The sequence below is a fragment of the Caloenas nicobarica genome, chromosome 5 (assembly GCF_036013445.1).
Source record: "Caloenas nicobarica isolate bCalNic1 chromosome 5, bCalNic1.hap1, whole genome shotgun sequence".
Classification (NCBI taxonomy): Eukaryota; Metazoa; Chordata; class Aves; order Columbiformes; family Columbidae; genus Caloenas; species Caloenas nicobarica.
The window spans coordinates 37055367-37080533 of NC_088249.1; the positions used below are offsets into that span (position 1 = coordinate 37055367).

General features: G+C 46.3%; 1 protein-coding gene across 6 annotated transcripts in view; it reads right to left on the reverse strand.

The window, feature by feature from the left end:
* Positions 1-25167, reverse strand: part of SLC8A3 (solute carrier family 8 member A3) — a 120122-nt gene that overhangs the window by 93784 nt on the left and 1171 nt on the right. For 5 of the 6 annotated variants that reach the window (XM_065637023.1, XM_065637027.1, XM_065637024.1 and 2 more), the window contains one exon: positions 3684-5495. In XM_065637023.1, the coding sequence (XP_065493095.1) occupies positions 3684-5449 (1766 nt within the window). In that variant the 5' untranslated portion in view covers positions 5450-5495. The remainder of the gene's footprint in view (positions 1-3683; positions 5496-25167) is intronic. The other variant, XM_065637028.1, reaches the window with a different exon arrangement.

Sequence of the window (25167 nt, forward strand, 5' to 3'; positions counted from 1 at the left end):
ATTTATAGCTATCCAACGCCCATGCACATCCATACACACACACACACACTGCATAAGATCATATTTCAGTATTAACAGCATTGTTTCAAGCCTCCTCAACTCAGCCTGCTTTCTCTGTGCTTTCCCCCAAATGTGAGTAAGGAAACTTTGACTGTGTTAGTCTAGAAAGAATCACAGAGGCAACAAGCAAGACCCGGTGGCAGGATCCATTTCCCTCTCATTCTGTAACATTTGCATCAACTCATCTTTTTTTAGTTCCCACATATTTTAGGGAAAGCCTCTTAAAAAAAAAAAACCCTGAGAGAGTTTATTATACCTTGTTATATTTAAGTGAAGACCTCTCCTCCATCTAGTTTTCAGGGAAAGTGCTTATCCTTGGCCCTGGGGATTTGGTAGATGGCAGCACTTCTCCTATAGCTTAATCTCACGGATGCTGTGTAATCCAGTGCCCCTCAGATTCATCTAGCCATCACTACACCTAAGGAGGCCGACCTACAAACTACTTACAGATTGCCTGCCGCTGCAGAATGTGAGCTGAGTTTTCAAATTTGTGTGTCAGAGACTGAGCTGAGAGCATGAACTGAAGCTCGTACTCTCCTCTGGTTTGCACTGATCAGTGCTTCTTTGCGGCTGCAGTTCTGCAGATCCTTAGCACAGATGTATAGCCACAACAAAGCTTAGCACTCTTATGTATTTGCAAGATGCTGTTAATTCCTCCATGAGTCAAAAATCTTTTCAAAGTGACTCCACAAGGAGAACAACAAGGCAAAGCAGTGAGGGAGAAAGGACTCCATCTCAGGTTTGTGTGAAACCATGAGCAGCTCCTACACCAGAAGGGAAAGTAGAGCCCAAGTTTCACCTTTCCTAAGCGAGGGCCTAATGATCAGCCTGAAGTGGGAAGCACGTAACTTTCTCACTGCTTTTTGACTCCCTGTCCTTGGCATCATCTACTGATGATCTTAATCTTCCTGCTTTACCCTCTGTGCTACACTGGGCTTTGTGGACCCTCAGTCTCCCCTTCGGTGTACAGGGGACATCAGTACATCATGGTGGGTTCCCCTCAGTGGCAAGGCATTTAAGAGGCAGGGCCTGAAATATTCAGCCAGGCAACCCCCAGCTATTTAGCAACCCAGTGTTTTCATACAGCCTTGTACCAAGCAATAATGTGACCAGTCCTCACACACTGCCCTCTAGGTTAGCAAAACTGTCCCAGACACCCTATCCATTCATCTTCCCAAACTGGGCTGACCAGAACTACATAGTGTTTGTCAAAATAGCAGCATTATAGGTCTCAACTCTAAATTCAGACCTGAAACACCTTCAGTTTGTTTGCAGCCTGGATATTTGCTTAGAATTATTTTCTGCATTCAGATTTAGAAAGACGAAAGAAAAAAAAAAGAGGAAGAGATTAAACCCATCAATTACTGCTTCCAGGTTTCTACAGCTGCTTCCACCTGCATCCCAGAGAAAAGCTGGCAAAGTACAGCAACTGATCTGTATTCACTGAATTTAAAGACCTAGAGCTGATTACTGAAAACTACCTTCACATGTTTCCAGCCCAAAACTCCATTCCCAAAAGACCTGGAGATTTAAAATGAAACCCAGGAGTGAATAAAGGCAGCCTGCTGGCTGACGTGATCTCCCTCCTTGTTAGGCTTATTAGTTTGATTAAGTGCTATATTGAGTCAGCTTTACTAATTCTAGCTTCAAAAGAAATTAATCTCCGCTAGCCAAATGGTCTCCGTGGCCACTGTGGCTGGCAGGCTTTGTTCCCCGCAGTCTTCTGATGCAAAGGTGAAAGCCACATTAATGCATTAGGTGTGAACACAGTTTTTAGTACACCACAAAGGTCTCATCTGTGCTCTGAGGCATCTTCTCTGGGTCACAAACCACAGCATTAATCAACCTATACATAGTTGTTTTCTGGACTGCCTTCATTTTCATTAGACTCTGTCCCACATGGATGCACATGGTCCTGCTGAAAATGATTTATTTTGACCCAAGTGAAGGAACTATGTGGATATGCTCTGACCTTCTGTTACACTTTTCGAAGACAAAAAGAAGTCTTCCATCAGCAGGAAGATGAAAAAGAAGGAGTACAGTTTGGAGTAAGATGGCTCATGGGCTTTTTCTCTGGTACCCCAAACCTGCTGGCCTTTCACTGATGGGTCTTTTTCAAGTAAGAAAAGTCTCTTTTTCTTTAAGACCTGTCTGAAGCAAGGTAGTATGCGTTATATTTTAGGTAGCCTGCTCAGAGGAGACTGTAACCACACAGGTGACATTCTTCACTTTCTCCAGAGAAATCAGCTTGCTGCTCAATTAAAGAGACTAACCTGCACGACCCATCTCCCTGAAAAGGCCAGATGAGGACAGCTGATCCTCTTCCATCTCTAAAAGTGGCTGAATCCAGCCAACCAGGATCTTCTCTTCCTTTAATAGGAAGAACACGTACTTATGATCAAGCATCATGACTGTGGATATTAGCTGGATTAAATGATTTAGTGGGCTAAGGCAGAAGGTGCTATTGAATTAGGGCATCCCATCTCTTCGTGTACTGTATTGGGAGGCTTGGTACAAAGATTTCCTTTCTCTGATGCCAGTTGCAAGTCTGCACAATTCTTCCTTTGATGGCTCAAGTGATTAGGTGTTAACAAGAGGAACCGAGGCACTTAACACTAGGGAGTTTTAGTATCAGGTTCACACCCTCCTCCCTCTCCCTACTCAGCTAAGGGATTTTTCTCATTCCCCAGTAATGTTAACAGCAGGTACTTAAAGCAATTAGGCATTATCGCCTCTCTGGTCTTTATTACTTCCTAGCTTCATATCAGCTACCTTGTACGCAATAAAAGAGCTGAATTAACAGGACTGGTGCAGACGGCTCTGCTTCCCTTCTTTATTCTGTATGAAAACACTGGATCATGGAGCCATATGGACAGGCTGTGAGCTGCAGTGCTTTAGACCATTACTGCCAATTGCCATGGTGTCTTACACGGGGAAAAACCACAGGTAGTAATAGAACAGACATAGGGAGATCATAGAGAAGGTGACCTGGGGAGTATGGGTAGATCATAGGGACATAAAGGCTCGAAGGATTTCACAAGTCCAGCAGAACAGCTTGCAGCTGTGCCTATGCTATGAATCGGCTGCCACACAGACCTGCAAGTTGCACAGGCAGCCTAGAGACTCAAGTATGATGTACTGCTCCTGTGAAAATAAAGCCCCATGTCTACTGAGCAGTTCTCACTTGCCTGGGAATAACTGTTGTAAACTTTTAACCTAGGGACAGCAATAAACTCCTGTGCCCTCTATGTCTGGTGTTCAAAAAGAGGCTTTCCCGTATTTGCCCAGCCAGGTAAAAGCTCACCCTTTTTCTTCTCTACCTTAACTCTCCATTAACACTTAGCTTTAGTACAGGACCTCGGAGAATTATATATTTTCCTCCTACCTTCCCTCAGCCCTTAGTATTTCTAAGCCTCGCTTTGTCATTCTCAAGAGGGAAGGGACAAGAGCTTTGAGCCCTTAAATCCTGCTGTCGGTTCTTGCCTGAAAGAGGTGAGTAGAGAAACTGAAGGAAAGGTGAAGAAAGGAGCCTGTCCCTTGCCAGCATTCACCTGCAATGGAGGCAAAATGCGGGGTTAAACACCAAAAATAGAACCAGAAACAGAAATGAATGGGGTACTTACACAGTTTCATCATTCTTGAACTCCAGCTCCCCGTAAGTGTCTTCAAAGTCTTCTCCACCTCCTTTCGCTGTCCCTTCTACTGTCCTAAATGGCACTATGACTGTACCCCGAGCACCTGATGTCCTTAGGACTTTGACTTCCATCACACCAATGCTTTCACTGACATGTATAACATCACACTCAAATGTGAAGATGCCAGCATGGTCATCATCCAGTATAGTCACTGTGGCCACACAGGGAGAAGCCAACATGGCCTTTGGGTATGGGGAGTTACTGAGCTCTGGAGGTTCCTCGCTTTCCACCACACGGAGGTTACTGAGCCGCACAAAAAAATGCTCATCTTCCTCAAAGATGTCGTCATCGATAATTCCCACTGAGAACTCCTTCTGGGTCTCCCCTGATTTCAAGACAACAGTCCCCTCTGTGAACTCATAGTCAGCACCAGCATTGGCAGAGCCATCCTCTGTTTTATAGTCCACATAGATGGTCTTGGACATGTCCCCTCCTTTCCGCACCACTGTCAGGAGAACAGCACCACAGTTCTCAAGACACTGGTAGGAGCACGGGTCAAAATAAATTTTGGAGATGAATTCCTCAGGTTCATCTGGCCGCACCTCATGCAAGCTGGTGCTTTTCTTGGCTTGCTCAGCTGCATGCTTCTTCAGAATATTGCCAGCTCCTGTCATCATTCTGGTAGCTTGAATGCGATAAAAGGCTCTGCTCTTTTGCTGATGAGACAAGGCATAGTAGTTAGCCATTTCTACCAGCTGGTCCAAGTCCTTTTCTGGGTGCTTTTGCTTCAGGTCCTTAAGGATCCGGATCATCTCTTTGCGAGATTCATCTACCTCCTTCCCCTCAACAGTCACTAAGTTTCCATCCAGAAAGTGGGAGTTCATCATCTTGCCATCCATTTCAATTCCCTTAGGGTGATCACCTTCTGATTCTATGATAATGCCCCTGTGCTTGTCAGTACGGTACTTTTTGTGCATATACTTATAGAAAAGCAGACGTTTATCTGCTATCCAAGCCAGAAGAACACAAAGGGGAAAGAAGAAAAGTGTGAGCAGACCTTCCCAGACCTGAACCACACCTGGAGAGAAGACAGCGAGGATCATGTACAACCAGATGTAAGCAAAGATGCTCCATGCAGCTGTGACAAAGAAAACCCTCAGGTGTTTTATCTTTCTGGTTTCTCCATCAGGGATCACATAGACACAGATGGCAATGATGATAAACATATTGAAAGCAGCACTGCCAACAATTGTGGACGGCCCCAAGTCTCCAGCTATGAATCCATGTCCACACACTTCTATCAGAGACAGAAGGATCTCAGGAGCAGAGGAGCCCAGAGCCATGAGGGTCAAGTTGGAAACAGTTTCGTTCCAAATCCGAATGGTGGTCGTCGTGGTCTCTCCATTGGGCTTCTTAATTGTGATTTCTTTCTCTTGCGACGTAATGACCTCTATAGATGCCATGAAACGATCTGCAATGATGGAGACTCCAAGGAACATGTAGATCAGTGCTACAAAGTATACGATAACACGGGCAATTTTGTCCCCAAGGGATGGATTTTCTGGGTACCATATTGGCAGGATAACACCTTCCTTGCAGTCAAAAGATCCTGAACACGAGCTGTTTTGTACTGAACTGGAGGAGTCTCCCGTCAGGCCAGCATCCACCTGCAAACCATGCAAAAACAGCACAAAAGTAACCAGCCCAAAATGGAGGAAGGCCGAGGTGACAGGCTGCAAGCTTAACCACGCCATACACAAGATGCAACTTCCACTGCGTAGATCCAAAAATGCCGAGAACCTGAAACAAACAAAACAGAGAGGGGGGAGGGAAGCATGAGAGAAAAGGAAGATGCAACATTTACCTAAACGCACTTCAGTATCTCACCACTGAAGAGTACTGGTAGAGATGCAAGGGTTGTCTCTCTGTCACTTTGAAGAAGGTATTTAGCAGGGACTCTAACAAACTGCAGCATTTACATGCCCAGCAGATGAAGATCAATTGCTAGAAAAGTAACTCCAAGGAAAAGTGTGTATATATATAAATAGCCCTCTCTCGACCTACAACATGTGCAACAGGAGTACTGAGTGCTCAGCTGCCACTCACCTAATGATGCCACGGTGTTCCCCAGCACATGGCACTTCAACTCAGCACAAGAAACCAAATCTAAAGGCTCACCTGTCTCACCACCCAGGGATTAAGACAAGTCATGGAATTACTAGCAAAACAAGAAGCACCATTTAAGGCCAGTAAACCGCCTCCAAATGAAGTCCATTTGTAGGACATAATTCAGTTATGAATTATGGGGTACCTTAATGGCCAAACTATCCCCACAGCGAGCCCCTCCTAATAGGCTGCAGAGTCCCCAGAAGGGTCCTGGGGCTCAGCTGCCCTAAGCTTCTGAGGCACAGGGCCTCCACGTTAGGAGGTAAAGATGTCAGCCCAGAAATAGGGCAGAGGACTCGTGCTCGGCAAAGTGTCAAAGGCCATTTTTCACTAGCCTTTCTGTTGTGATCTGGACGATCACATTTTACATCAATAATCCTGCTTTTAAATAGTCACAGAAATCTACAAAACCACCACAGTTAGAAAATGCTGGGCTTATCAGCCCAGAAGACAGAGCAAAATGCACGTACCCACCAACATTCTCAATCCCTAAGAAATGTGAATGTTTTCAAAATCTCTCTAAAATGAAAATAATCTCTAACCTAAAATACCATGCAAAAACAAAGGAGCTGATCGATGTATCACGTAGATTGGGCGTATTACCACCCAGTAGCACCTTCTATTACTTACGGACTACATCGCTGTAGGGCTTGCACCACTTAGAATTGGACTCTGAACCCTTCACGTTGTCATGGATCACACTATTCTCCTTCCTTTATATCAAGCCTCTGGAAGAATTTGGTCTCAGGCTTAGCTGACAAATCACGTTTCTGAGTCCAGACACAGCCAAGTATCTCACAGGAAACATCAAACTTAATAGCGGCATTATCTAAAGCACTTGGAAGGTTCAAAAGCCTTAACTCCCACTAACTTTCATTGAGGTTTCTACTGCCAAATCAGTAGGGCTGGGATTCATTTCCCCTACTCTATCTAAATCTTGGGCAGTAAGTTAAACGAAGTCACTTAGGCTCCCTTTGTAGTCAAAGGAAAGAGACAGTTGCTTCCAGGGGACAACCCTTCCTGTTCAACTCCTGTTCTAACCCAAAAGATGTACTTAAAACACACATCTCCAGATGGGATTTTGTCTTTTCCCATCTCTCTCCATGGTCTCGAGAGGGTGCCCAGACAGCCAATTTAGAGCTGATGCGTAACCTTCAGATGGCAGCAGTTCGAAGAGATGAACTGGCCCCTGAACACTTGAGGAGCTCACTCCCCTCTCCCTTGCACTGTAAATATTCCAGGCAACATTATACTGTTATCAGCATTAACAAATGCATCTCGAATGGCTATTTCATCGTGTTGTGTCGCTCGCCTCTTTCTAAAAGCGGGTGCTATCTTCCTGATATCAACAAAAACGTATTCAACTTCAAGATAAAAACCTATAAAGACAAGCGAAACAGGAAGGAAAGCATGAACAAGGACTGCAAATGAACAAAACCACTCCTGACAAAGCATGGCAGAGGGGAGAGAATTGATTATGCAGTATTAGGATCACAAATCCATATCTGACACCCTTGATATGAAAAAACAATACAGTTATTCATGCTACCTGGACTAATTCAGAAGAGACAGATTCTCCCCCATTAGCCTACTTACCTTCTCTCTCCAGTGCCTATTATCTGCCTGTCTACCCCAGCCCTGGTGCTGGACCAAGCCCCAAGGGATCAGAGGGACCTCAGCCCCAGCTCTAGCTCCCGCCCTGAAATCTTGTTAAATTGCCTCACTGCCTGCACAGCTCAGGGTCACAGGGAAGAGTGAGCTACTCAGCACATAGAACTTGGGTTCAGTTTGATACTCCCATTTTGTCTTCCCTCCCGCTCCACATGGTATTTTAGCAGATTTCTGGCTGCAGAATGTTGGCAAATCCCTGAGAAAGGGTCAGGGAACATGTGCAAAGTGACTAGCGGCAAGCCCAAGGTCTCTGGGCTGCAGGGTAGATGTGTGCACATGCACGGCAAAGATGACACGTTCCAGGTGCATCTGACTCAAGGTGCATACAGAGACCAACTGCACAAGCACAGCAGCTCCAAAAACACCCCAGGCACATCAGATCGTCCCTTTCTGTACTGCAACTGCTGGCAGGTATCCACCAACCTCTCGACACTTCCAGCTCCCAGCTCCTACTTAACTGTACAGCAGCCAGTAGGTGCTGTGTCTTCCAAGATCAGCCATGTAGAAACGGCTGACAGAAAGACAGGAGTAATTTCAAAAACATCTACGTGACTCAAGCACCTAAATTTGGTTTCAAAAATGACTTAAGAGTTTAAGTATCACATAAATTCAGAGCCTTGTCTAGGAATAGTACAATGACTAAACTGCCCTCTGAAATAAATCACTGCTACCATCAACCTCCCTCTCTGTGGGACAACCACCTTCTGTAACTAACACTATCTGCCTACCATGCAATGCCATGAAGGTTTCTATTGCTATTCTATTCCACAACACACCCCAGGACCTTGCCGGTCCTTCTTAAATTTTTAATTTGATTTTAAGCAGAGGGTAATTTTACTGTTATTACTCAAACTAATCATATATTATTTCAAAAACAACCTCTACCAGGGTAGCCTCTGTGTATGTGTTAAGACCTCCAAACTCAGGCTACGCCTTGTAAACTAGAATCTCAGAATTTGGGAATACTTTTCTTCACTTGCTTTGGCAAACATTTCAACATTAAGTAGAGGTCACAATTGTTTTCTAAAATGATACAATGATGACCTGATCCTGCAATTCTTTGACACAGATAAAACTCCCTAGTGGGATCAACAGGAACTTTGCCCACAGACACACTGTCTAATCAGATCTTAATATGTGTTCATTAACATGAAAAGCATTAACCTAACCAATCTGAAAAACACAGTGAAGCACTCTTACTGTCATCACCCCCTTGGGAACTGGTGTGAAAGTGCTCTACAACATAGAATAAAACTATTAAATTTTAAAACTGCTGTTAATAAAACATTGTGGTGACAGTTTTAACATTCAGGTGACAGAGGATGGAAGAGTTAAAACTCACTCTAGCTCTAGGTCAGCTAGGTTGCTTATAAGAGGCATGAGCTTGCCCTCAGATACATCTACTAAAACTCAGTCCAGAAATCACTGGAGGGGATCTACATAGCTCTGGCCTGCCCATAGTGAAGTAGACATGTCCCCTATCCCTCCTCTAAGTAGCAGCACTGATCTCAGTAGGGCAAACTGCGACAAGAGGCACCCTTCAGCACAAGCCCTACTCAGAGGACAGAGCCTCCAGGCAGGCTTGCAGCACAGTCCTGAGTCACTGCTAGTCACCCTGGAGGCGTCACAGCGTCACTCCTCTGACCCCAGGGCAACAAAGCACATCCACATCTGGCACAGAGAGGTGTCCTTCCAGCAACGTCACTGCCCTGGCCCTGCGGGATGCAAACAACGGGAGGCTGCAGCGACAGTGGAAAGTTGGTTGGTATTGGGTGATCTCTGGCTTTATACCATGAGAACCATCATTTCCACCACCTTTTTACTATCAGTAACATTTTCTCCCCCAGGTCTCTGCTCCGCTATTGCTATCACTCTGAATACAAGGGCATTGGTCCCCTGTCTGGTAGGATAAGTTCAAGGATAAGCTCAAAATATTCAAATCAATGCAAAACGGAGACGAAACACTGCAAGCATCAGTGCACCAGAATAAGCTGGCGTTCAATAGCAAAGCTCTGAGAAGATGCATAACAGTTATTTTAGCAGGGGGAACTCCTTCCTCTACAAGAGCTGACAATGGCCACGTGATCCATAAATAGAGCCCATAAATAAAAACATCAGTTCTTGAAATACTTTTGGAGACAGTCCAGAAAGTAGCATGGACCACACTTGTCACAATTAATCCCGCAATAGAAAATGACTTTTAGACAACTATCAAGCTCCTTACATCTTTTATAATAGCTGTGTTTCAGAAGACTGATGGTTTGTCTGCTGTGGACCCATAGTGAGGTAGAAAGCTGGGAAGGCTATACTGATCCCTTATAATATAGCTTTTTGTATACAGCTGCTCACATGACTCTAAAGCCAAGGATATTTTCAAAAGGAAGCATTCATAACAAGAAATCAAATCAACATGACACAGTGATGGCTACTTAAACGCAACCCCCACATACCAAGTTCGCTGCTCATTAAATACAAAACCAAAGGAAAACTTCTAAGTCCCTATTAATTACTTATTTAGGCAAAATTCACCCTAAACCTCCATAGAAAACTTTGGATTTGACCTGCAAATAATATTAGGTTGTCTGGCACCTCCCTCTCCTTCCCCTTTCCCTCTCATCCCTCAAATAAATCAGACACACAAGTACATCTGTGGCCACATATCCTGACTCTAGACGAGCCAGGAAAGGCTGCTGATTAGATCTGAGCACCGGGTGAGCCCCGATCAGGCGTAGGCACTGCGCAAGGCCTAGACAGAGGTATCTCAAGATCAAGGGGTTTGTCTACCTGACAAGCATCTGTCCCAGAGCAGAATGGATATAGCACTGCTATGAGTGTCATCTTATAGCCCCACCCTGAAACTGGAGGAGACAGAAATAAGGTTCAGCTTAAGAACAAGACCTCACGTTCCTCAGCCCCAAAACACATAAAAGCTTTTTGATTGAGCATAATTTTTATAAGCATCAGCAAAATCTGAAATTATAGCCTTTCTGCCAAAAACCACAAAGAACTGCGTTTTCATAGAAGAGGTACTATACCTAAGTCACAGCCCTCCATCCCCCCAAACAAAACCATAATAAACTATTTAATACAAAACAAAGCATATTTTTCAATTATCTCCATTCAAATGCTGCTGAGCCCTTTGCTCATCACTACAAGAGTAGTACCCAGCATGTAAGTTAAGATTTACCTGCCAAAGAAGTGTAATTAGATCCGTTTTGTCAGACAAATGCAAATTTCCAAGTACAGACCTGGCCCTAAACCATCACACCAACGACACACACCTATTTGATACCAGCACAACCAAGGACCCCAAGCTGACTTCACATAGATTACTGCACAGCAATAAGTGGTTTAGCTCCCCACAACCACACCAGCTAGGTTTTATGAGGAAAAAGCACTGTAACTCATGCTTAGACCATGACAGATCCCCGCAGTTTGGCTCTGTGGAAAAGTTATGGCAGGGAGCCGTAGGTGCTTGTTGCTTTGCACTTCGCAGTAAACATGCCAAACCCCAGAATCAGCTGCCTACAGAATAGCCTCCTCAGTTTGTGTCAAAGCAGCCTTTTTTTTCCTCTCAAAATCATACAAAAAGTTACGGTAAAAAAATCAGTTTTCACAGCAAGTCTTTCAATGTTTCCAAGCTGGTGCCTCTACTAATTCACGTAGTTCCTCAAATGGTAAATGGGTGTTAATTGACTTAATGACTCAAGTCTACTAATTCCTCATAGAAATGCTGCAGCGATGGGATGCAGTTACAATCGGTGATCCCAGGGGCTGACCCAAACAGAGCACAAGTCTTTGAATGGCTAGGAGCAATCTCTCAACACTCAACTTGCCCCAGGGAACTGGCCTGTGACGGTTTTTTTCCCTGTATTTTAGTATCCATGATGCTTCTGGAGAAGCAGTGCCATAAATAGCTAACCCATAAAAATGCCCGTACTTAATTGTCCCCTTCCAATACCACACCGGCTGCACTTGACTGGCTGGACATTTTATTTCCTCGCTCTCACCCCAGCTGAAAAATATCTGTATAGGATAGATGGGTATTTATGGATACAGGAGCTGCTGTTTATGCTCTGCGCACAGACAGGTAAGGGAGGAGGAGGCAGATACTGAAGGAAACCCTTTGGTGACTGGCCACAGCCACACTCCTGAGAGCCGTCCTTATTGATGGTGCAGGCTAGCGCAGCCTCCTTGGGAGCCACAGCATGCTTGCTCTTCCATTCCCAATGTACGTCTGTATGTCTGAGACTCCTCAGGCTAAGGGACAGCGAGCATTACCCTTTTCATTTTTTTCCCCTCAGAACTGTAGCCTTTCTTACATTCAGAAAACAAAACCTGGTATTTAGGCTGACATATAGATTAGTAGTGGCCATACCCCTGCTTAAAAAGCGGTATTATCTGCTCTGGTAGAGATGGTTATTTTTCTTTTCATGAATATCACATGAACTCACTGCTTTTCCAGCAGTTTCGAGTGGCCTGTTCCCAGATGATATAGCAGGGACTTCTGGAGGTCATCTAGTCCAACCCCACTGCTCACTCCAACCCACCTAGAGCCAGCTGCCCACGTCCAGTCGACTTTTGAATATCCAAAGGATACTTGAAGATGAAGGATGGAGTCTCCACAACCTCTCGGGGGATCCTGTGCCAGCACTCAGTCAGTATCACAGCAAAAAAGTAAAAAAGTGCAGGTATGGAGTCCAAGCCTACTTGTGACAATCACATCCAGTGTTAACGCATGGGAAAACAGAACAAACCCTGTGTACAAACTGTACTGGGAGCTCACGGTAGCACTTTGGTGGTAACCACAGGTACATTTGGCAAAAAGTCACTTTCATGACCGTTTGGAAGTCACTGGGAAGCCTCCATTGCATCCTTAAAGGCAGATCTTCTAAAAACAGTCTTTTTATTGCATTTAGAAGTATTTCTAAATACAAAGCCTTTAAGCGAATACCAGTGCATATCTGAAAACACCATTCTTCAGAGTCTGAACGGCCCCAAATTGAGAGGGCAGGTACTTCCAAGTGCATTCTTCAAGGCCTTGATTTTGTGCCTATGATGTGAAAGGCCCAGTGAAGAGCCTGAAAGTCTTTCCTTTGAGGTTTAGGAGGGTGAGGGAAACAAAGGAGTGGAGTTACTGGGTCACCCACTCGGTGGCACGTCTGCCTCTTCCACTGACTGCAGCCGATGGAGACAACCTGGAGCAGGCACCCACCAACACGTGGTTGCAATAGGTGCCAGCTCCTCTCCTGCAGCCTTCAAGGTGCTGGTTTTCATTGCTCTCTATCTTGCTGGTTTATAAAGGGCAGCAAAGACTACTTGGGGAGGGCGGGGAAGGGAAAAAAATTATTCCGGCAGTGTGAGGAAAACTTCTTGTCAGTAAAAGACATTTTATGTACTGCCTGTGGCAGCACACAGGGTGTGTTATTTACTGATTCTGCTTCACAAACATATTATACCGCTGGTTCAGGTGCCACCATCGGAGTGCAACTTGTCATCTAGTGACTCACAGCATCCTAGAGGAATGATGACAGCGGCAACTCGTGACATTTCTTTAGCACTCTGGTGACAGATGTGCAACAGCTACAATTAAAGATCTTAGGATTTGTTGTCAATAGTGCATTTGTGCTTCAGAGCCAGTAGTTATTCGTACACAGAGGCAGGCTAAGTGGTAAATAAGAGTGGAAAAGATGTTGTAGTCATATCTCACCCTCTTTAGATCCAGAATTAGTAAAAAAAAAAATTGACAGAAAACACTTATTTGAGGCAAACAAACTATGTGATGTGCTGGATTTGATGCAACAAGTACGTGGGCAGGGAGCCCTTCCCCAGCTGGCTTCTGGGGCAGCCACCAGCCACCCACGCTGGGTACTAACCCCGGGACATGCACTGCTCCGACCCTCCAGAAACATTCCTGCTTCTTTCTTAACTTCTCCTCAAATGAAGAGATTTTTTTCCTTTCTTTTTTTTTTTTTTTTTTTTTTGTTCTAAATACAGGGGAAAAAAAAAGATTTTACAAAAAAAGCTACATCATGCACAACAAAAATTATGAGCCTTCCGCAAGTCAATTCAGAAGGGGTCCTTCCTGGCTAGGTGAGAAAGATAATATAAAAAAAGTGAATGGAGGCAGAAGCAGCACAAAGGGGGTAGTGGGAGACTGGGCAGAAAACAGGGAGAGGAGAGGAGGAGAAGGCGGCAGCTACACTTCAGAAATCATCTTTACCACTGCAGCAGAGAATAAGCAGTTTGTCATTTGTCATGTTAGACCGAAGTTTTCTACACTCCACTCTATGACGGGCACAGAAACGGGGTAGATAGGAAAGGCCCTCACTTAGCCCAATAAGCACAGGTTTCACTAAATTCAGAATTAGTTAGACCAGAGCCAGAAAAGCTGTCTAGCCCATCCCTCAGGGGCTCCCGCTGCCTTGCTCCCCTTGTGAACATTATTTCCTAAACACTTTGTCCAGCCCAGTTTTAAATTACCAAAGTGATGGCATTTCCACAACTTCCCATAGAGACTCTGCCACAATGTAATTTATCTCAGAGGTTTTAGCCGTCTTCTTTATATTTAGGATGAAATTAAGAAAATTTATGCTGCTAGTTCTCATTATCCTGTCCTTGGAGCACTCTCAACCCTGCCCGAGATTTACATGCTTCAGATACTTGTAAATAGCTGTTCTCCTCCACAGTTATTCTTTGGCCAAAGCACACAAATTTATTTTAATCTTTATAAATTAGCCCAGGCTGCCCTTTAATCATTTATCCTGATCTCCTCTCGGCTCTCCATCTTCGAGGCGGTCAGAAGCAGCTGTGCGCCTGGGAGAACCGTCCCTCAGCGCCTGCTCCCACACAAACCAGCAGCAGATCTGCTCTTGCTGGAGCAGGAAAGCCGAGCCTGGGCAGCAAAGCCTCGCCCCTCAGTGCTGCTGTACAGCAGGTTTTCGTGAGGTACTAGACTGTTTCAAAGATTAAATCGAGATTGATACACAGAAGCTCACTGTTCTGCTCACTCTCGCAGGTCTCCCCGCCTGTTCCCAGCGTGGAGGGGCTTGTGCAAGGAGCGCCGTGTTTACAGGCACGCGTGGAACGAAAGCAGAGATTTCCAGAGTTTCAACCAACAAGTCAGAGCCTCCAGCTGAGAGAAGGGAAATACACTGTAACGCGCTCACTGCTGCTGCAGATCTGAGCACAGCAGGAGGCATGAAAAATGCACTCAGCTATGGGTTATCCTCAAAATACCTCCCACTTCGCTCGGAAGGTGCCAAAACCTGTAAATTCATCCATTTGAATACAGTTATCAAATAAGAATTCACACAGCACCCTTGCCCTTTACTGACACATTTCCCCACGTATCTCTTACTGACAATTCAGATATCTTAATCCTTCGATGTTTTTTCAGCTGCTAATTCTGCAACTGCTTTAAAAAAAAAACCCCTCGCATCTACCATGATTAATTCATTCTTCCTAAGTCCAGGCTGTTTACTGCTCTTTGTTCATTTACGCACTAGCTGTTTACAGAATCTTTCTTAATATTAGCTCTGTTATTTGCTAGAGACTCAAGTCATATTTACCATATGGTAATTGCAGAGATGACATGGACAACAAACAGTGGAAGCTGAGCTGCTACGCAATTACAGTAAGTGGCAGCAGCCTCCAGGCTATTTGCTGCCCCACCTTCAGTTCTTCTCCCCCCACCCTCTGATGGCTTTCCTTGCGGGCTGTATAAAGCCATATGCCACTCTGATCTCTATAACAAAGACAGGCAGAGATTTGTTCTTCGCTATGGCATTACCAGACAGGATTATTCACCTTTTTCCTTTCAGTCTGAGCTGCAGGTCTGCCCTCCCTGGCTGCCTGCCCCACTCTGTTCTGTCAAAGGTAGGCAATTTGAAATACTGTCTGGAGCTAGACACCTTCAATACCCACATTTTTTCTATCATTGTTACAAGAGCACTAACTTCCTCCTCTGCTCCATCCATGGTCTCAATGTGTCTCAGATATTTCACCAAGGGAGTCACAAAGGACCAGATCTTACAGAGTAGCTGGAAGCTTAATGGAGCAGCTCTTTAGCCCGCTTGGACACCTTGATGCCATCAAATCACAGATTTTCCGCTGGACACCTAAACATGATTTAAAATTCCTGCAGAAAACCAAACAGATGACTACGAGGGGCCACTGCTGCCTTCTCCAAAGAAAGACGTGAGGTTTATTTCTTGGTTCCTGCCAAGAGCCCTGGGCAGGTCCCACACCCAAAAGGTGTAGGGCTAAGTCAGGTAAATACGTGATTTGATCCTTCGAGAAGATTCAAAAAAATCAAGGTTACCTATATGCACATGCCAAACTGAGAGCAGGGCATACAACAAACACCTTGTCTGAAAAGGATGAGGCTCCTCCCTTGCCATTTCTAACATGTCTGCAATGATACTCCCCTAATTCCCAGCAGTCAGCAAGACCTGACTTAGGTACTAGTGAGCAACATTTGAAAACTGGATGCAGGGCATCGCCTATCAGAAGAATTTCCTAGCAAAGTACATAATAATCACGCTGTTGTTTATCTCCAAAGTGGATGCAATAGCATTTCCATTGTATTCACAGCACTGCTTACACCAGCTCTCCTCCCTTGACCCTCCCCTCCAAAAGCCTCCTTTTGCACAAAGTCATTTTAAAAGAGAATATTGTCTTCCCAGCCTAGTCAACCTACACACCATCAGCTGAAGGCTGGCAAAAGAGAGAGGGTCCTTAGGACAAGATTTTCTCTGGCGTAAATCAGCATAGGTCCAATGAGTCCAAAGCAGCAGAGCCAGCTTATTCTACTGGAAGAGCTGCCTGAGGAGCTTTGGCAACATTTTATATAACATAAACCTCCAAAAGGAAAGCTTCACCCGTTTCTTCTTTGCAACTCAGGTCACACGCATCAGCTGGGGGGCATCTTCCTGCTTCTTCCATAACAACTGTATTCTTGTCCATCCTGCCCTGGTTCTTCTCTCCTCCCAATGCTCTATCCTGGCCCCGTATTTGCTACAACTAGTCCTGCCAACAGGAGCAGCTGAGTCACGGGAGGTGACCACATCAGCCAAATGCACTGAAAAGAGAGAAGGGAAGGAGAAAATCCTCCTTCCTCCCACTACTCCAGACCCCAGCAAACAAGGCCTGGAGTGTCTCTTCTCCATCACATGCCTAGTATCACCTTGGATCAGCATCCTGATGTCCTTCATCCTAGAGGGACAATAAGTCACCAGCTTAATGCAGGCACTTGGATAACATGCTTGTTCCATGCAGCCACCTGCAGTATGGTCTGTTTAAGCCACCAAGGCAAAGAGGAGAGCCTCTACTCTGCCACTGAGGGGAACAGCCTCCCTTACAGATGCTAGTAGTCCCACATCTCCATCAGTTTTACTGAGGAGTTCGAGCCCCCTTCAGGCACTGCAGAAATTATATTTCCATCTATTTCTGTGAAGAGATGATTAAAACTGAGATACGGTCTACTTGCTTTGAAGTCCAAATGTCTCCTAAGACAAGGCTAAGGTAAGAAAATTGCAGGGTCCCACTCTTACTGGGAGTTCCAGTGAAGGACTGACTTGACCACCAGCTAAGGCAGGAATGAACAACCTGTTTTCATAGCCTTACTCCACACTCTGCCTCCATCCCCTGCTCCCTCAGCCCAGACATACTGTTCTGGTGTTGCTCTGAACCCACCTCTTCCTGCCATCACTCATGACAGTAACTCTTGTCATCTGGGAAACCTGACACAAGTGATGGAAAAAACCTGTTTTGCCCAGGAAAGGAGCAACAGTCCCCAAACACCAGTGAGTGAGGAGCAGTGAGATGGAAAGAGCATCCCCCCAGGCAGAGCCACCATTACTCTTTAGTCCAGGTCAGTGACACAAATGGGTAAAAGCGCAAGCACAAAAGGTCTTTGACAAAAAGACAGTCATTTTTAAAGACAAGCAAAGCCTTGAAATGAATCCATTTGGCTGTGGGAGCTCAACGAGCAGACAAATGAATAAAAATGGGTTTTCAATGAACTTGAGCCCTGTATCCCAACAACCCTCTGCTCTGCAGCAATCCTTCCTCTCCCCATTTTCCCTGCCCTCTGCTCTCCCCGCAGACACACATACAAATACTTCCATGCCGCTTACCCTGACCCTTCCTCCCACAAGCACCCTTGCGGTCCTTCCCATACCCAGCTACCAGCCAAGCAAGAGGCAGCACATACTGCAGTCCCTATCGAGCCCTGTGTGCTGGCCAGCTGGCCAGTAAACCACCAGCTCCACTGGTGCACCCTTCATGAAGTGCATAAGATCACAACATCTGAGTGACCAGCACCCTTTTGTCAGAGGTGGTCACATCCAAGCCTGTTATGCCTGATAGCTGTTGGCTCCCATGTAGCTACTTGCAAATTATGACCATGCCACCTCTTCATGCTTTCTTTGCAACTATAACTAGATAAGGTTTCTGGAATCCTGCACAACCAAGAACGCTTCTCAGTCCTTTCACAACTCCCACATCCCCTCCCTCAGCTTTCTGCAGGAAATCACCTTGGTCAGAGGGATAAAGAGGCCAAAAGAAGCTCAAGGCTAACACCAACAGAAAGCTCCCAGATTCGGGGTTATTTTATCTAGTGTGCAATGGTAACTTTTTAAATTCTATGCTGTGCATTTGTGCAATTTGTGGAACTCAATACCCTAAGAAACAAATTAAGATAAATACTGGAAGGCTCAAAGAAAAACTAGATGTGCATAGAAACACTCAAAATATCCACAGGTTCACCAGCCACGATGCATGCCTCCTTTTGCACCAGAGCATATTTCAACCACTTACTTACTAGTTTTTGTGAAACTCGCTAATGTCTGTGCACATTGAAAGCTGGAAAAGACCTTTTTAACTGAGCATCTGCTTCCTGACTGGGCCAACCTCTTGCTTTGTCCCAGCAGCCAAGCCCACATGGACCTGAGAGACAGGTAGAAAGCTGCACACAGAAAATAAATGGGGGCTGAACATGTGAGGGATCCTGTTAGAAGACTGGGAAGCTAGAAGGCATGGAGCTGTTGTGGGAAGTGGAGAGTTGGGGCAGTTACTGGAGAATCATGAAGAAATCTATATATTTAAGAAGGAAGAGCAGAGGGAAAAGGCCAGAGTCGGAGGCAGGAGGAGTGGTCGTGACTCACTGGGATGCACAAAGAAGCGAGGAGATGGATCTAGGCAGGCAACAGGCAAGCCATGAGTTTTTTGGGAGTGACATAGGTGCACCAAGTGCAGCTGAGCATCTTCTCACCTTCAGTCTCCCAGAGCTTTCCCAGAGGGGAGGCAGCTCTGCCATGCTCTGAAGGTTAAGCTGTGCCTTCTGCCTGGCACAAGAGCACAGTGCAGCCAATGGCTAAAACTGCCTACCTACTTAAAAGCAAACCCCAACACTGCCAGGAGGGACAGGCTTTATTTTTAGCTGGGACACCAGCAGGGTCACTGCTGGTGCTGCATTTCCCCATGGAAGCCAGGGTTTCATGAAGTGTGCTCTGTACGCAGGGTCACTGCGGGGGAAACATCTGTCAGGTCAGCTTTGGGGAGATGGATTATTTAAGTTAGAGAAAAGGAAACTTTTACTAGAAGAAGTGAACCTGAAACTACTCTGGAAGGTTAAAATGGAAGGAAAAAATTATGCTTGAAGAGTGAGAGCAGGTGGTAATTTATGAGGGCAACGACTAGTGCACCCACCTCCTAGATGCTCAGACAGGAGAATATCCCATCACATCTAACTCCAGCAGCATCTCCTCTGCTTGCCTCTTAAAACCCAAGCTTTGAAAGGCTCATTCTCATTTGGGGGCTGCCAAAACAAAAGTAGCAGCATGTCATTGTCCCTCACTGGGATCCTTCGCAAAGGCAAAGCACGCACAGAGAGACCCACCTTGCCTTGCACCTTGAAGACAACAACACTGAGACCTCCATCTCACTCTGGTCCTTGGGTCCTCCCAGGGGTCCCCAGTTAGCCTCTAGGCAGGCAGCTCCCCCGGAACTGGCATACTGGTTACACACAGCATCCTCAGCAGGCGCAGGGCGGCAGCACAAACTTAGCCCACTGCGGCCTCGTGAGGACAAGGAATCAGGTCCTCCCCTGCTAGTGGGTTTCGTGGGTGCAAGCCTAATAAAGCAGTTGGCACCACTCCCGCTCGCGCTGCCAGGGAATGCAGTCTGGAGGCTTCAACATGGAGAGATTGTTGTTGATGAAGTGCTGAGTGCTCGTGTGAAGCTTTCAAGGGACTTGAAAGAATTGAGAGCAGACGGGAAGTTCTCATTTTATTCTCTTCTTGAGGAACCTGAGTCCATTTGGCATGTTGTGTCTAAGAAATAGCTTGGCCTAGACTCTGATTTTTTTTATTTATTTATTTTTTTTTAAATCAGGATCAACCCTGGTACATGTTCCTGGGGAAATTTTATATTAAAAATTATTTTGTCTTTTTTTCTGCTGATTCTTGTGCCTCTTAATAGCTTAAGAAGTGCTTTGCAGACCCCATCACTCTTAGGTTCTTCGCAACTAATTTGCATTCAGGACTATCCATCTCATCAAGAGCAGACTTCAAGGTGGAACCAACTCCAAGCCTTAACTGCTGCAGGCAATTCAGGCAGGAGCTTTACAGGTGGAAGCAGGGCTTCTTAAGTCAACCTGAACAATTTCCACCTCTGGTCATTTGTTCCCACTCTGCAGTAGCTCTCCCTTTTTTGTTGGCTTAACAGTTTGCGTGGCTATGCCATGAATAAGGACCAGGAACCGATCTGGCTGAAAAGTCAGCTGGCCCCATCACCTGGCCACACATGCCACTGTGCCAATATCTGCAGTGGATGGGACAGGAGCAGGAACAGGCAGCCAGGATGGGAAGGCTGGTACATCAAGGTACAAATGACAGGCATGGCAGAGGCATTAGCTGTATGGGCAGGTTTTTGCCTCTTGCAGCTGTGACTCCTGCAGTACCTCCTGGACTGCTTAACAGCCTCTTCCCACTACACAAAGGCAAAGACATCTCCACCTCCATTTTTCCCAACCCATGTGCGTGTTCAAGGGTCATTGAGAAATCCAAATCAAAACCACAGAAGAGGATAAAGGTGCTTATTAAGGTAAACTTTAAGCTCAACATCAAGATCTCACTTCCCACAAACAAAGGTCCGCCTCAAGGTGGTAAACCAATATGTCCAGGCCTTAATGCCCCAAAACAAATTTTCCTGACAGCAAACAGTATGGAGGGCAAAAGGATGGCTCCTTCACACAGAGCATTGCTTTGGGTCCCCATCCATCACCAGCCAGGGTGGGCCAGCAGTGCACAGCAGAGGCAGCGCTGCCTTCCCCAGGCTGGGTGTGAGGAGCTGTGGCACTGGGGCAGCAGTGGGTTTCACAGCCCGCCCGCACCCTGGCGAGAGACTCTTTCCTGCCACTGCTTGCATTGAGGGGAGCTAAGACACATCCAGATTTAGCTGCAGCCCAACCACAGACCGAGGTGCAGACATGTTCTAGCTTTCACTGCTTTTACCTCCTCATCTTTCACCAGCACCCACCACAACAGCACCCTGGCAGGGCGCCTTGCATTGTTGGCACTGGAGGGCCCCGTTCTCTCCCGGACATGTCACCTTCAACACAACGTCAGCAATCAGACCTGAGTGCCCTCTCACAGACACGTCCCTGCATCGCTACATTTCTTTTGATTAAAACCATATTCTGCTTTGCTGCTGGAGAGTGCTGCTGTTTGCTTTGAGACAGCCTCCGAGTACCAGCCTAGGAGAGGGTGATGAGGAGAGCAGTGGCAATGCAGTCTCATACATCTACAGTTTCTAAAACTCTTTGGCACCTCCCTGGTTGCAAAACATGCCCAGCAGCATCGGATATTTAGTATTTCTGATTGCTCTTGACCTGGCTGTCTCTGCTGCTGTCTTGAGTTAGGAGGTTTAGGTAAAAAGACAGCGGAGGAGGGGAAGGCAGCAAACAGACCAAGTCCAGTTTTGCAGCCTTGAAATAATCTGCTGGTGAATGGAAATGCTGAATGGAAACAGAAGCTTCTCCCTGAATCTGAGTGCTCTGGAAAAGCTCCCTGGTTTATTACGATGGAAAATCCTCATTGGAGTGTTTCATTAGAAAACAAGCTATCACAAAAGAAATGTTAAGAGCCCTAAGCTCCCCTCTCTACCATGATGTCAACTGTCAGAAACATCAACGACAGCTCAGCTGCGTGATCAAAGGCTCCAGCAAGCGGATTTAAAGACAGAATTACCAGAAAATTGAGAGTTGAAGGAGCATGGGGACGTGATCATCACCTGTTTATACATGTGTCTTACAGGGTGAACTAATTACTTTACGATGCTGTAGCACAGAAACAACAGCACCTGAGTCTTCTCATTGCGACACCAGCAAGACTGGGTGGTGGTGGCACCTTCAGAATGGCATGACACATCCCTGCCGCCTGATGCCTTACTATTCCTGCAAAACCCTGAGACAGAAATACCTAGAGGGGAGATTGGCAGGTCATGGTGCTGAACTTTGTGCATACACATCCGTGATGGCCTTCAACCAGAGCTTGCAGTTTGAAGCATTAAGGCAGAAAGACCAAGGGGAAGGAGGAAGCCAATTACTCTCTATACCACATTAGTCCCCAGGTGGCCCAGCAGCCCACTCAAGCTGCAAGAGACTCGAGGTGGTTCCCAGATTTCATTCTGGAGGGAAGCACAGGCAGCAAGCTCGTGTTCAGCCTCAGACTCCACAGTCCCACGTCACTGCAATCAGCAAATATGCAGGACCACAAGCTCAGCAGCACTGAAAGTGCTTTAAAGGTGCCCCAAAAAGAGCTTGTGATCTCACGTATCTCTCAATGCATAAAACTCTTCAGGACAGAGACTAACATTTATTAGACATCTGTATGGCACTTTGAAACACAGGCCCCCACCTGGGCTGATGCCTTTAGGAGTTATTGTTATCTAAACAGCAAATCAACAATAGTATTAATCTATGCCACAATACCTAAACACAGTGGGTGATGGTAGACGGAGCATCACAACCATCCATTACCTGGTTTCAGAGATTTTAAGATTTTTTTAATCCATGTAATTTAATTTCCTTCATTTTTTTTAATACAGAATTAGATATTACTGCCTGATTACAAAAAAAAAAAAAAAAAAAGGCCAGCAATCAAAGCCATCTTTTTAACTGTTGAAGTACATGAAAGGCATCTGAAACACAACAGCAGCAAAGAACAAGAAACTATTTGTCAATGCCACTTGGTCATTGGGGAAGCTTAGGGGAGGAGACTGATGCTGTTTCTTTAAAACAAGCAAACAAAAACCTGACAGACAGACCATTTATCTGTATAGTGCTTCACTTGAAAATATTGGTGGAGGAAATACATCTTAACTTGGTTTCTAATAAAATGTGCTGACATGCTGTTGTAGCTCTTCCTTGCCTTGGGGGTGGAGGACGCCCATTGCAGGAAGGACCCTCTGAAACAGAGGGATGCGTGTGGGATCAGGCACATTGCGGCAGCAGGTCAGCCCAGGTGCTTAGTGATCCCACTACCTGTCCAACCAGCAATGCCATAGCATCTGCCACACTCAGACCAGACTCATCTGACTTCAGCCCCATCAGCTCCAGAGGAAGGCAGAGGAAGCAGGGAAGCTGGGTACATCCCTGGGAACCTCTTTCATTCCGACATGCCAGCCAAGCTGAGCAGCAGTGCCCCGAGTGCCCTGTGACAGCCATGAAGAACAGCTGCCCATGACTCTCAACAAGCAAGTCAGCCCTGGTTGGACTGGGCAGCTCCTGCCCTCGCACTGGCCCAGCAAGAAACTACAGATCACAGCACGGTGCATGACAGGCCACGCTCAGTATCTTGCTCCACAGTCTCCTATTCTGGGTGCGGGTGCCTGAGACAGCACAGAACACGCTTCCTGCACTGCCCAGGGCAATAGAAAGGACTACCCCACCTGGTGACAGCATCTGCAATCCCCGGTGCCACCCTCTCAGGTGGCAGCTTTGCAGAGGAAGGGAGCAAACTCTCTACAAGGGACAAGTGCTACACAGAGTCATGTTAGGATGGCTGTATATCTGTCCACCCTCTCGCACTCTGTCACTCATTAGTTATTGCAACCATGTCCTCATCAAATCCTCACACAGGTAGAAAAATGTCATTAATGATACAAATGAGACCCAAAGAGATGAAATGATGTGGCTAGCAGCACGCCAGATGCTTGCCGGAGACCAGGAGCCTACCTGCACTTCCACTGCCCTTACACAGGACCTCAGCAGCAGGATTACCACAGTCGGTTGCACCTTGGGCATTTGGGAAATGCTTGAACTACCCACTTAATAGAATAGGACTCACACTTGGCATGGGGGAAAAAAAAGACTGCTATACTACACCTTTTACCTACAGCTCCCTATCTATTCCCATTCAGTTCCCTCCTTCCCCACCTTGGTTGATTTAAAACCCTTATATTTACAATAGGGGGTAACTGATTTGACTGCCATCACATTGCACGCTCACGGCAGAGCTGAGGGCTCCTGGGCTGCTCTCGCTCCTCCCCAGCTGGCCCTTGGCAGTAGTTGGACGTGCTCTTTTCTAACATCACCACTTCTGCTCAGGAAACAGATCTTGTTCCAGTTGACCACAGAAACCTGAATGTATGCACCAAACACCACTTACTTTCTTAGTTAAACCATGACCAGGGTAAACAAACACCTGCAACAGCAGTGGATGGAGCAGGATTAGGGACTGCCTAGAAATTTTTGTGCTTGGGGGAAGCGATGCATCTCCCCTCTGCACCAAACCTACAGAGCACCTTCAAGGCCTCTGTGTCTCAGCAGTCCCCCAAAGGCAACCCTGCTCTCCCGGGCTTCCCGCCAGGCTCCCAGAGAGCATGGGATGAGCACTCTTGAATGGGAAGATGCCACTGACTGTTACCTAAGTCTTCTAGCACTGTCCTCTCCATAAATAAAAATCAGCTCAACAAAATCACTCTTTTGCTCTATAAAGAGATGCCAGGAATTAAAGTAATACACATACAAGCATGAGGAGCAGGGGGGGAATGTGCATAAGACATCCCTTCTCACCCCCACGGTTCCTCCAGTGTCTCGCCTTAAATCTTGAACGGATTTTTAGGGGGAAATTCCCAGAACAAGCCTAGGAACAAACAAAGGAGCCAGGAACACCAACCATTATGCTACAGCTTCACCTGGGTGTTGGGGAGCAGAGGGAAATGGCCACAACCTCACGTTTTAGAATAACGGAAAAAAGCCCAGAAACACTTGCAAGCATTTCATCTCCCACCCAGTGTGATTGATACTTTAGACACAGGTGAAAAAGATAAAGCCCTGAAGCAAGGCTGGGAGGGAGGAAGAGTAAGAAATTACCCAACATTTAGGTCAGCTCGTATGCGTGCGTGTGTCATTTCTCTCCCCCTACCAGTCGGGGGCTGCGGGGGCCCCGCAAGCAGCCCCGTGCCCTATTTAGGGCAGAGCCTGGCGCAGCAGCTATATTTGACACCCGGGGTAAACAAGCCGGCCCCGGCGGACGGAGCGCGACAGCTGGCCCGGACGCCGGCCCCGGCGCCCCCACCCCGGGGCTGGCGTGGCCCGGCCCGGTCTCCCCACAGCAGGGAGAGGGGG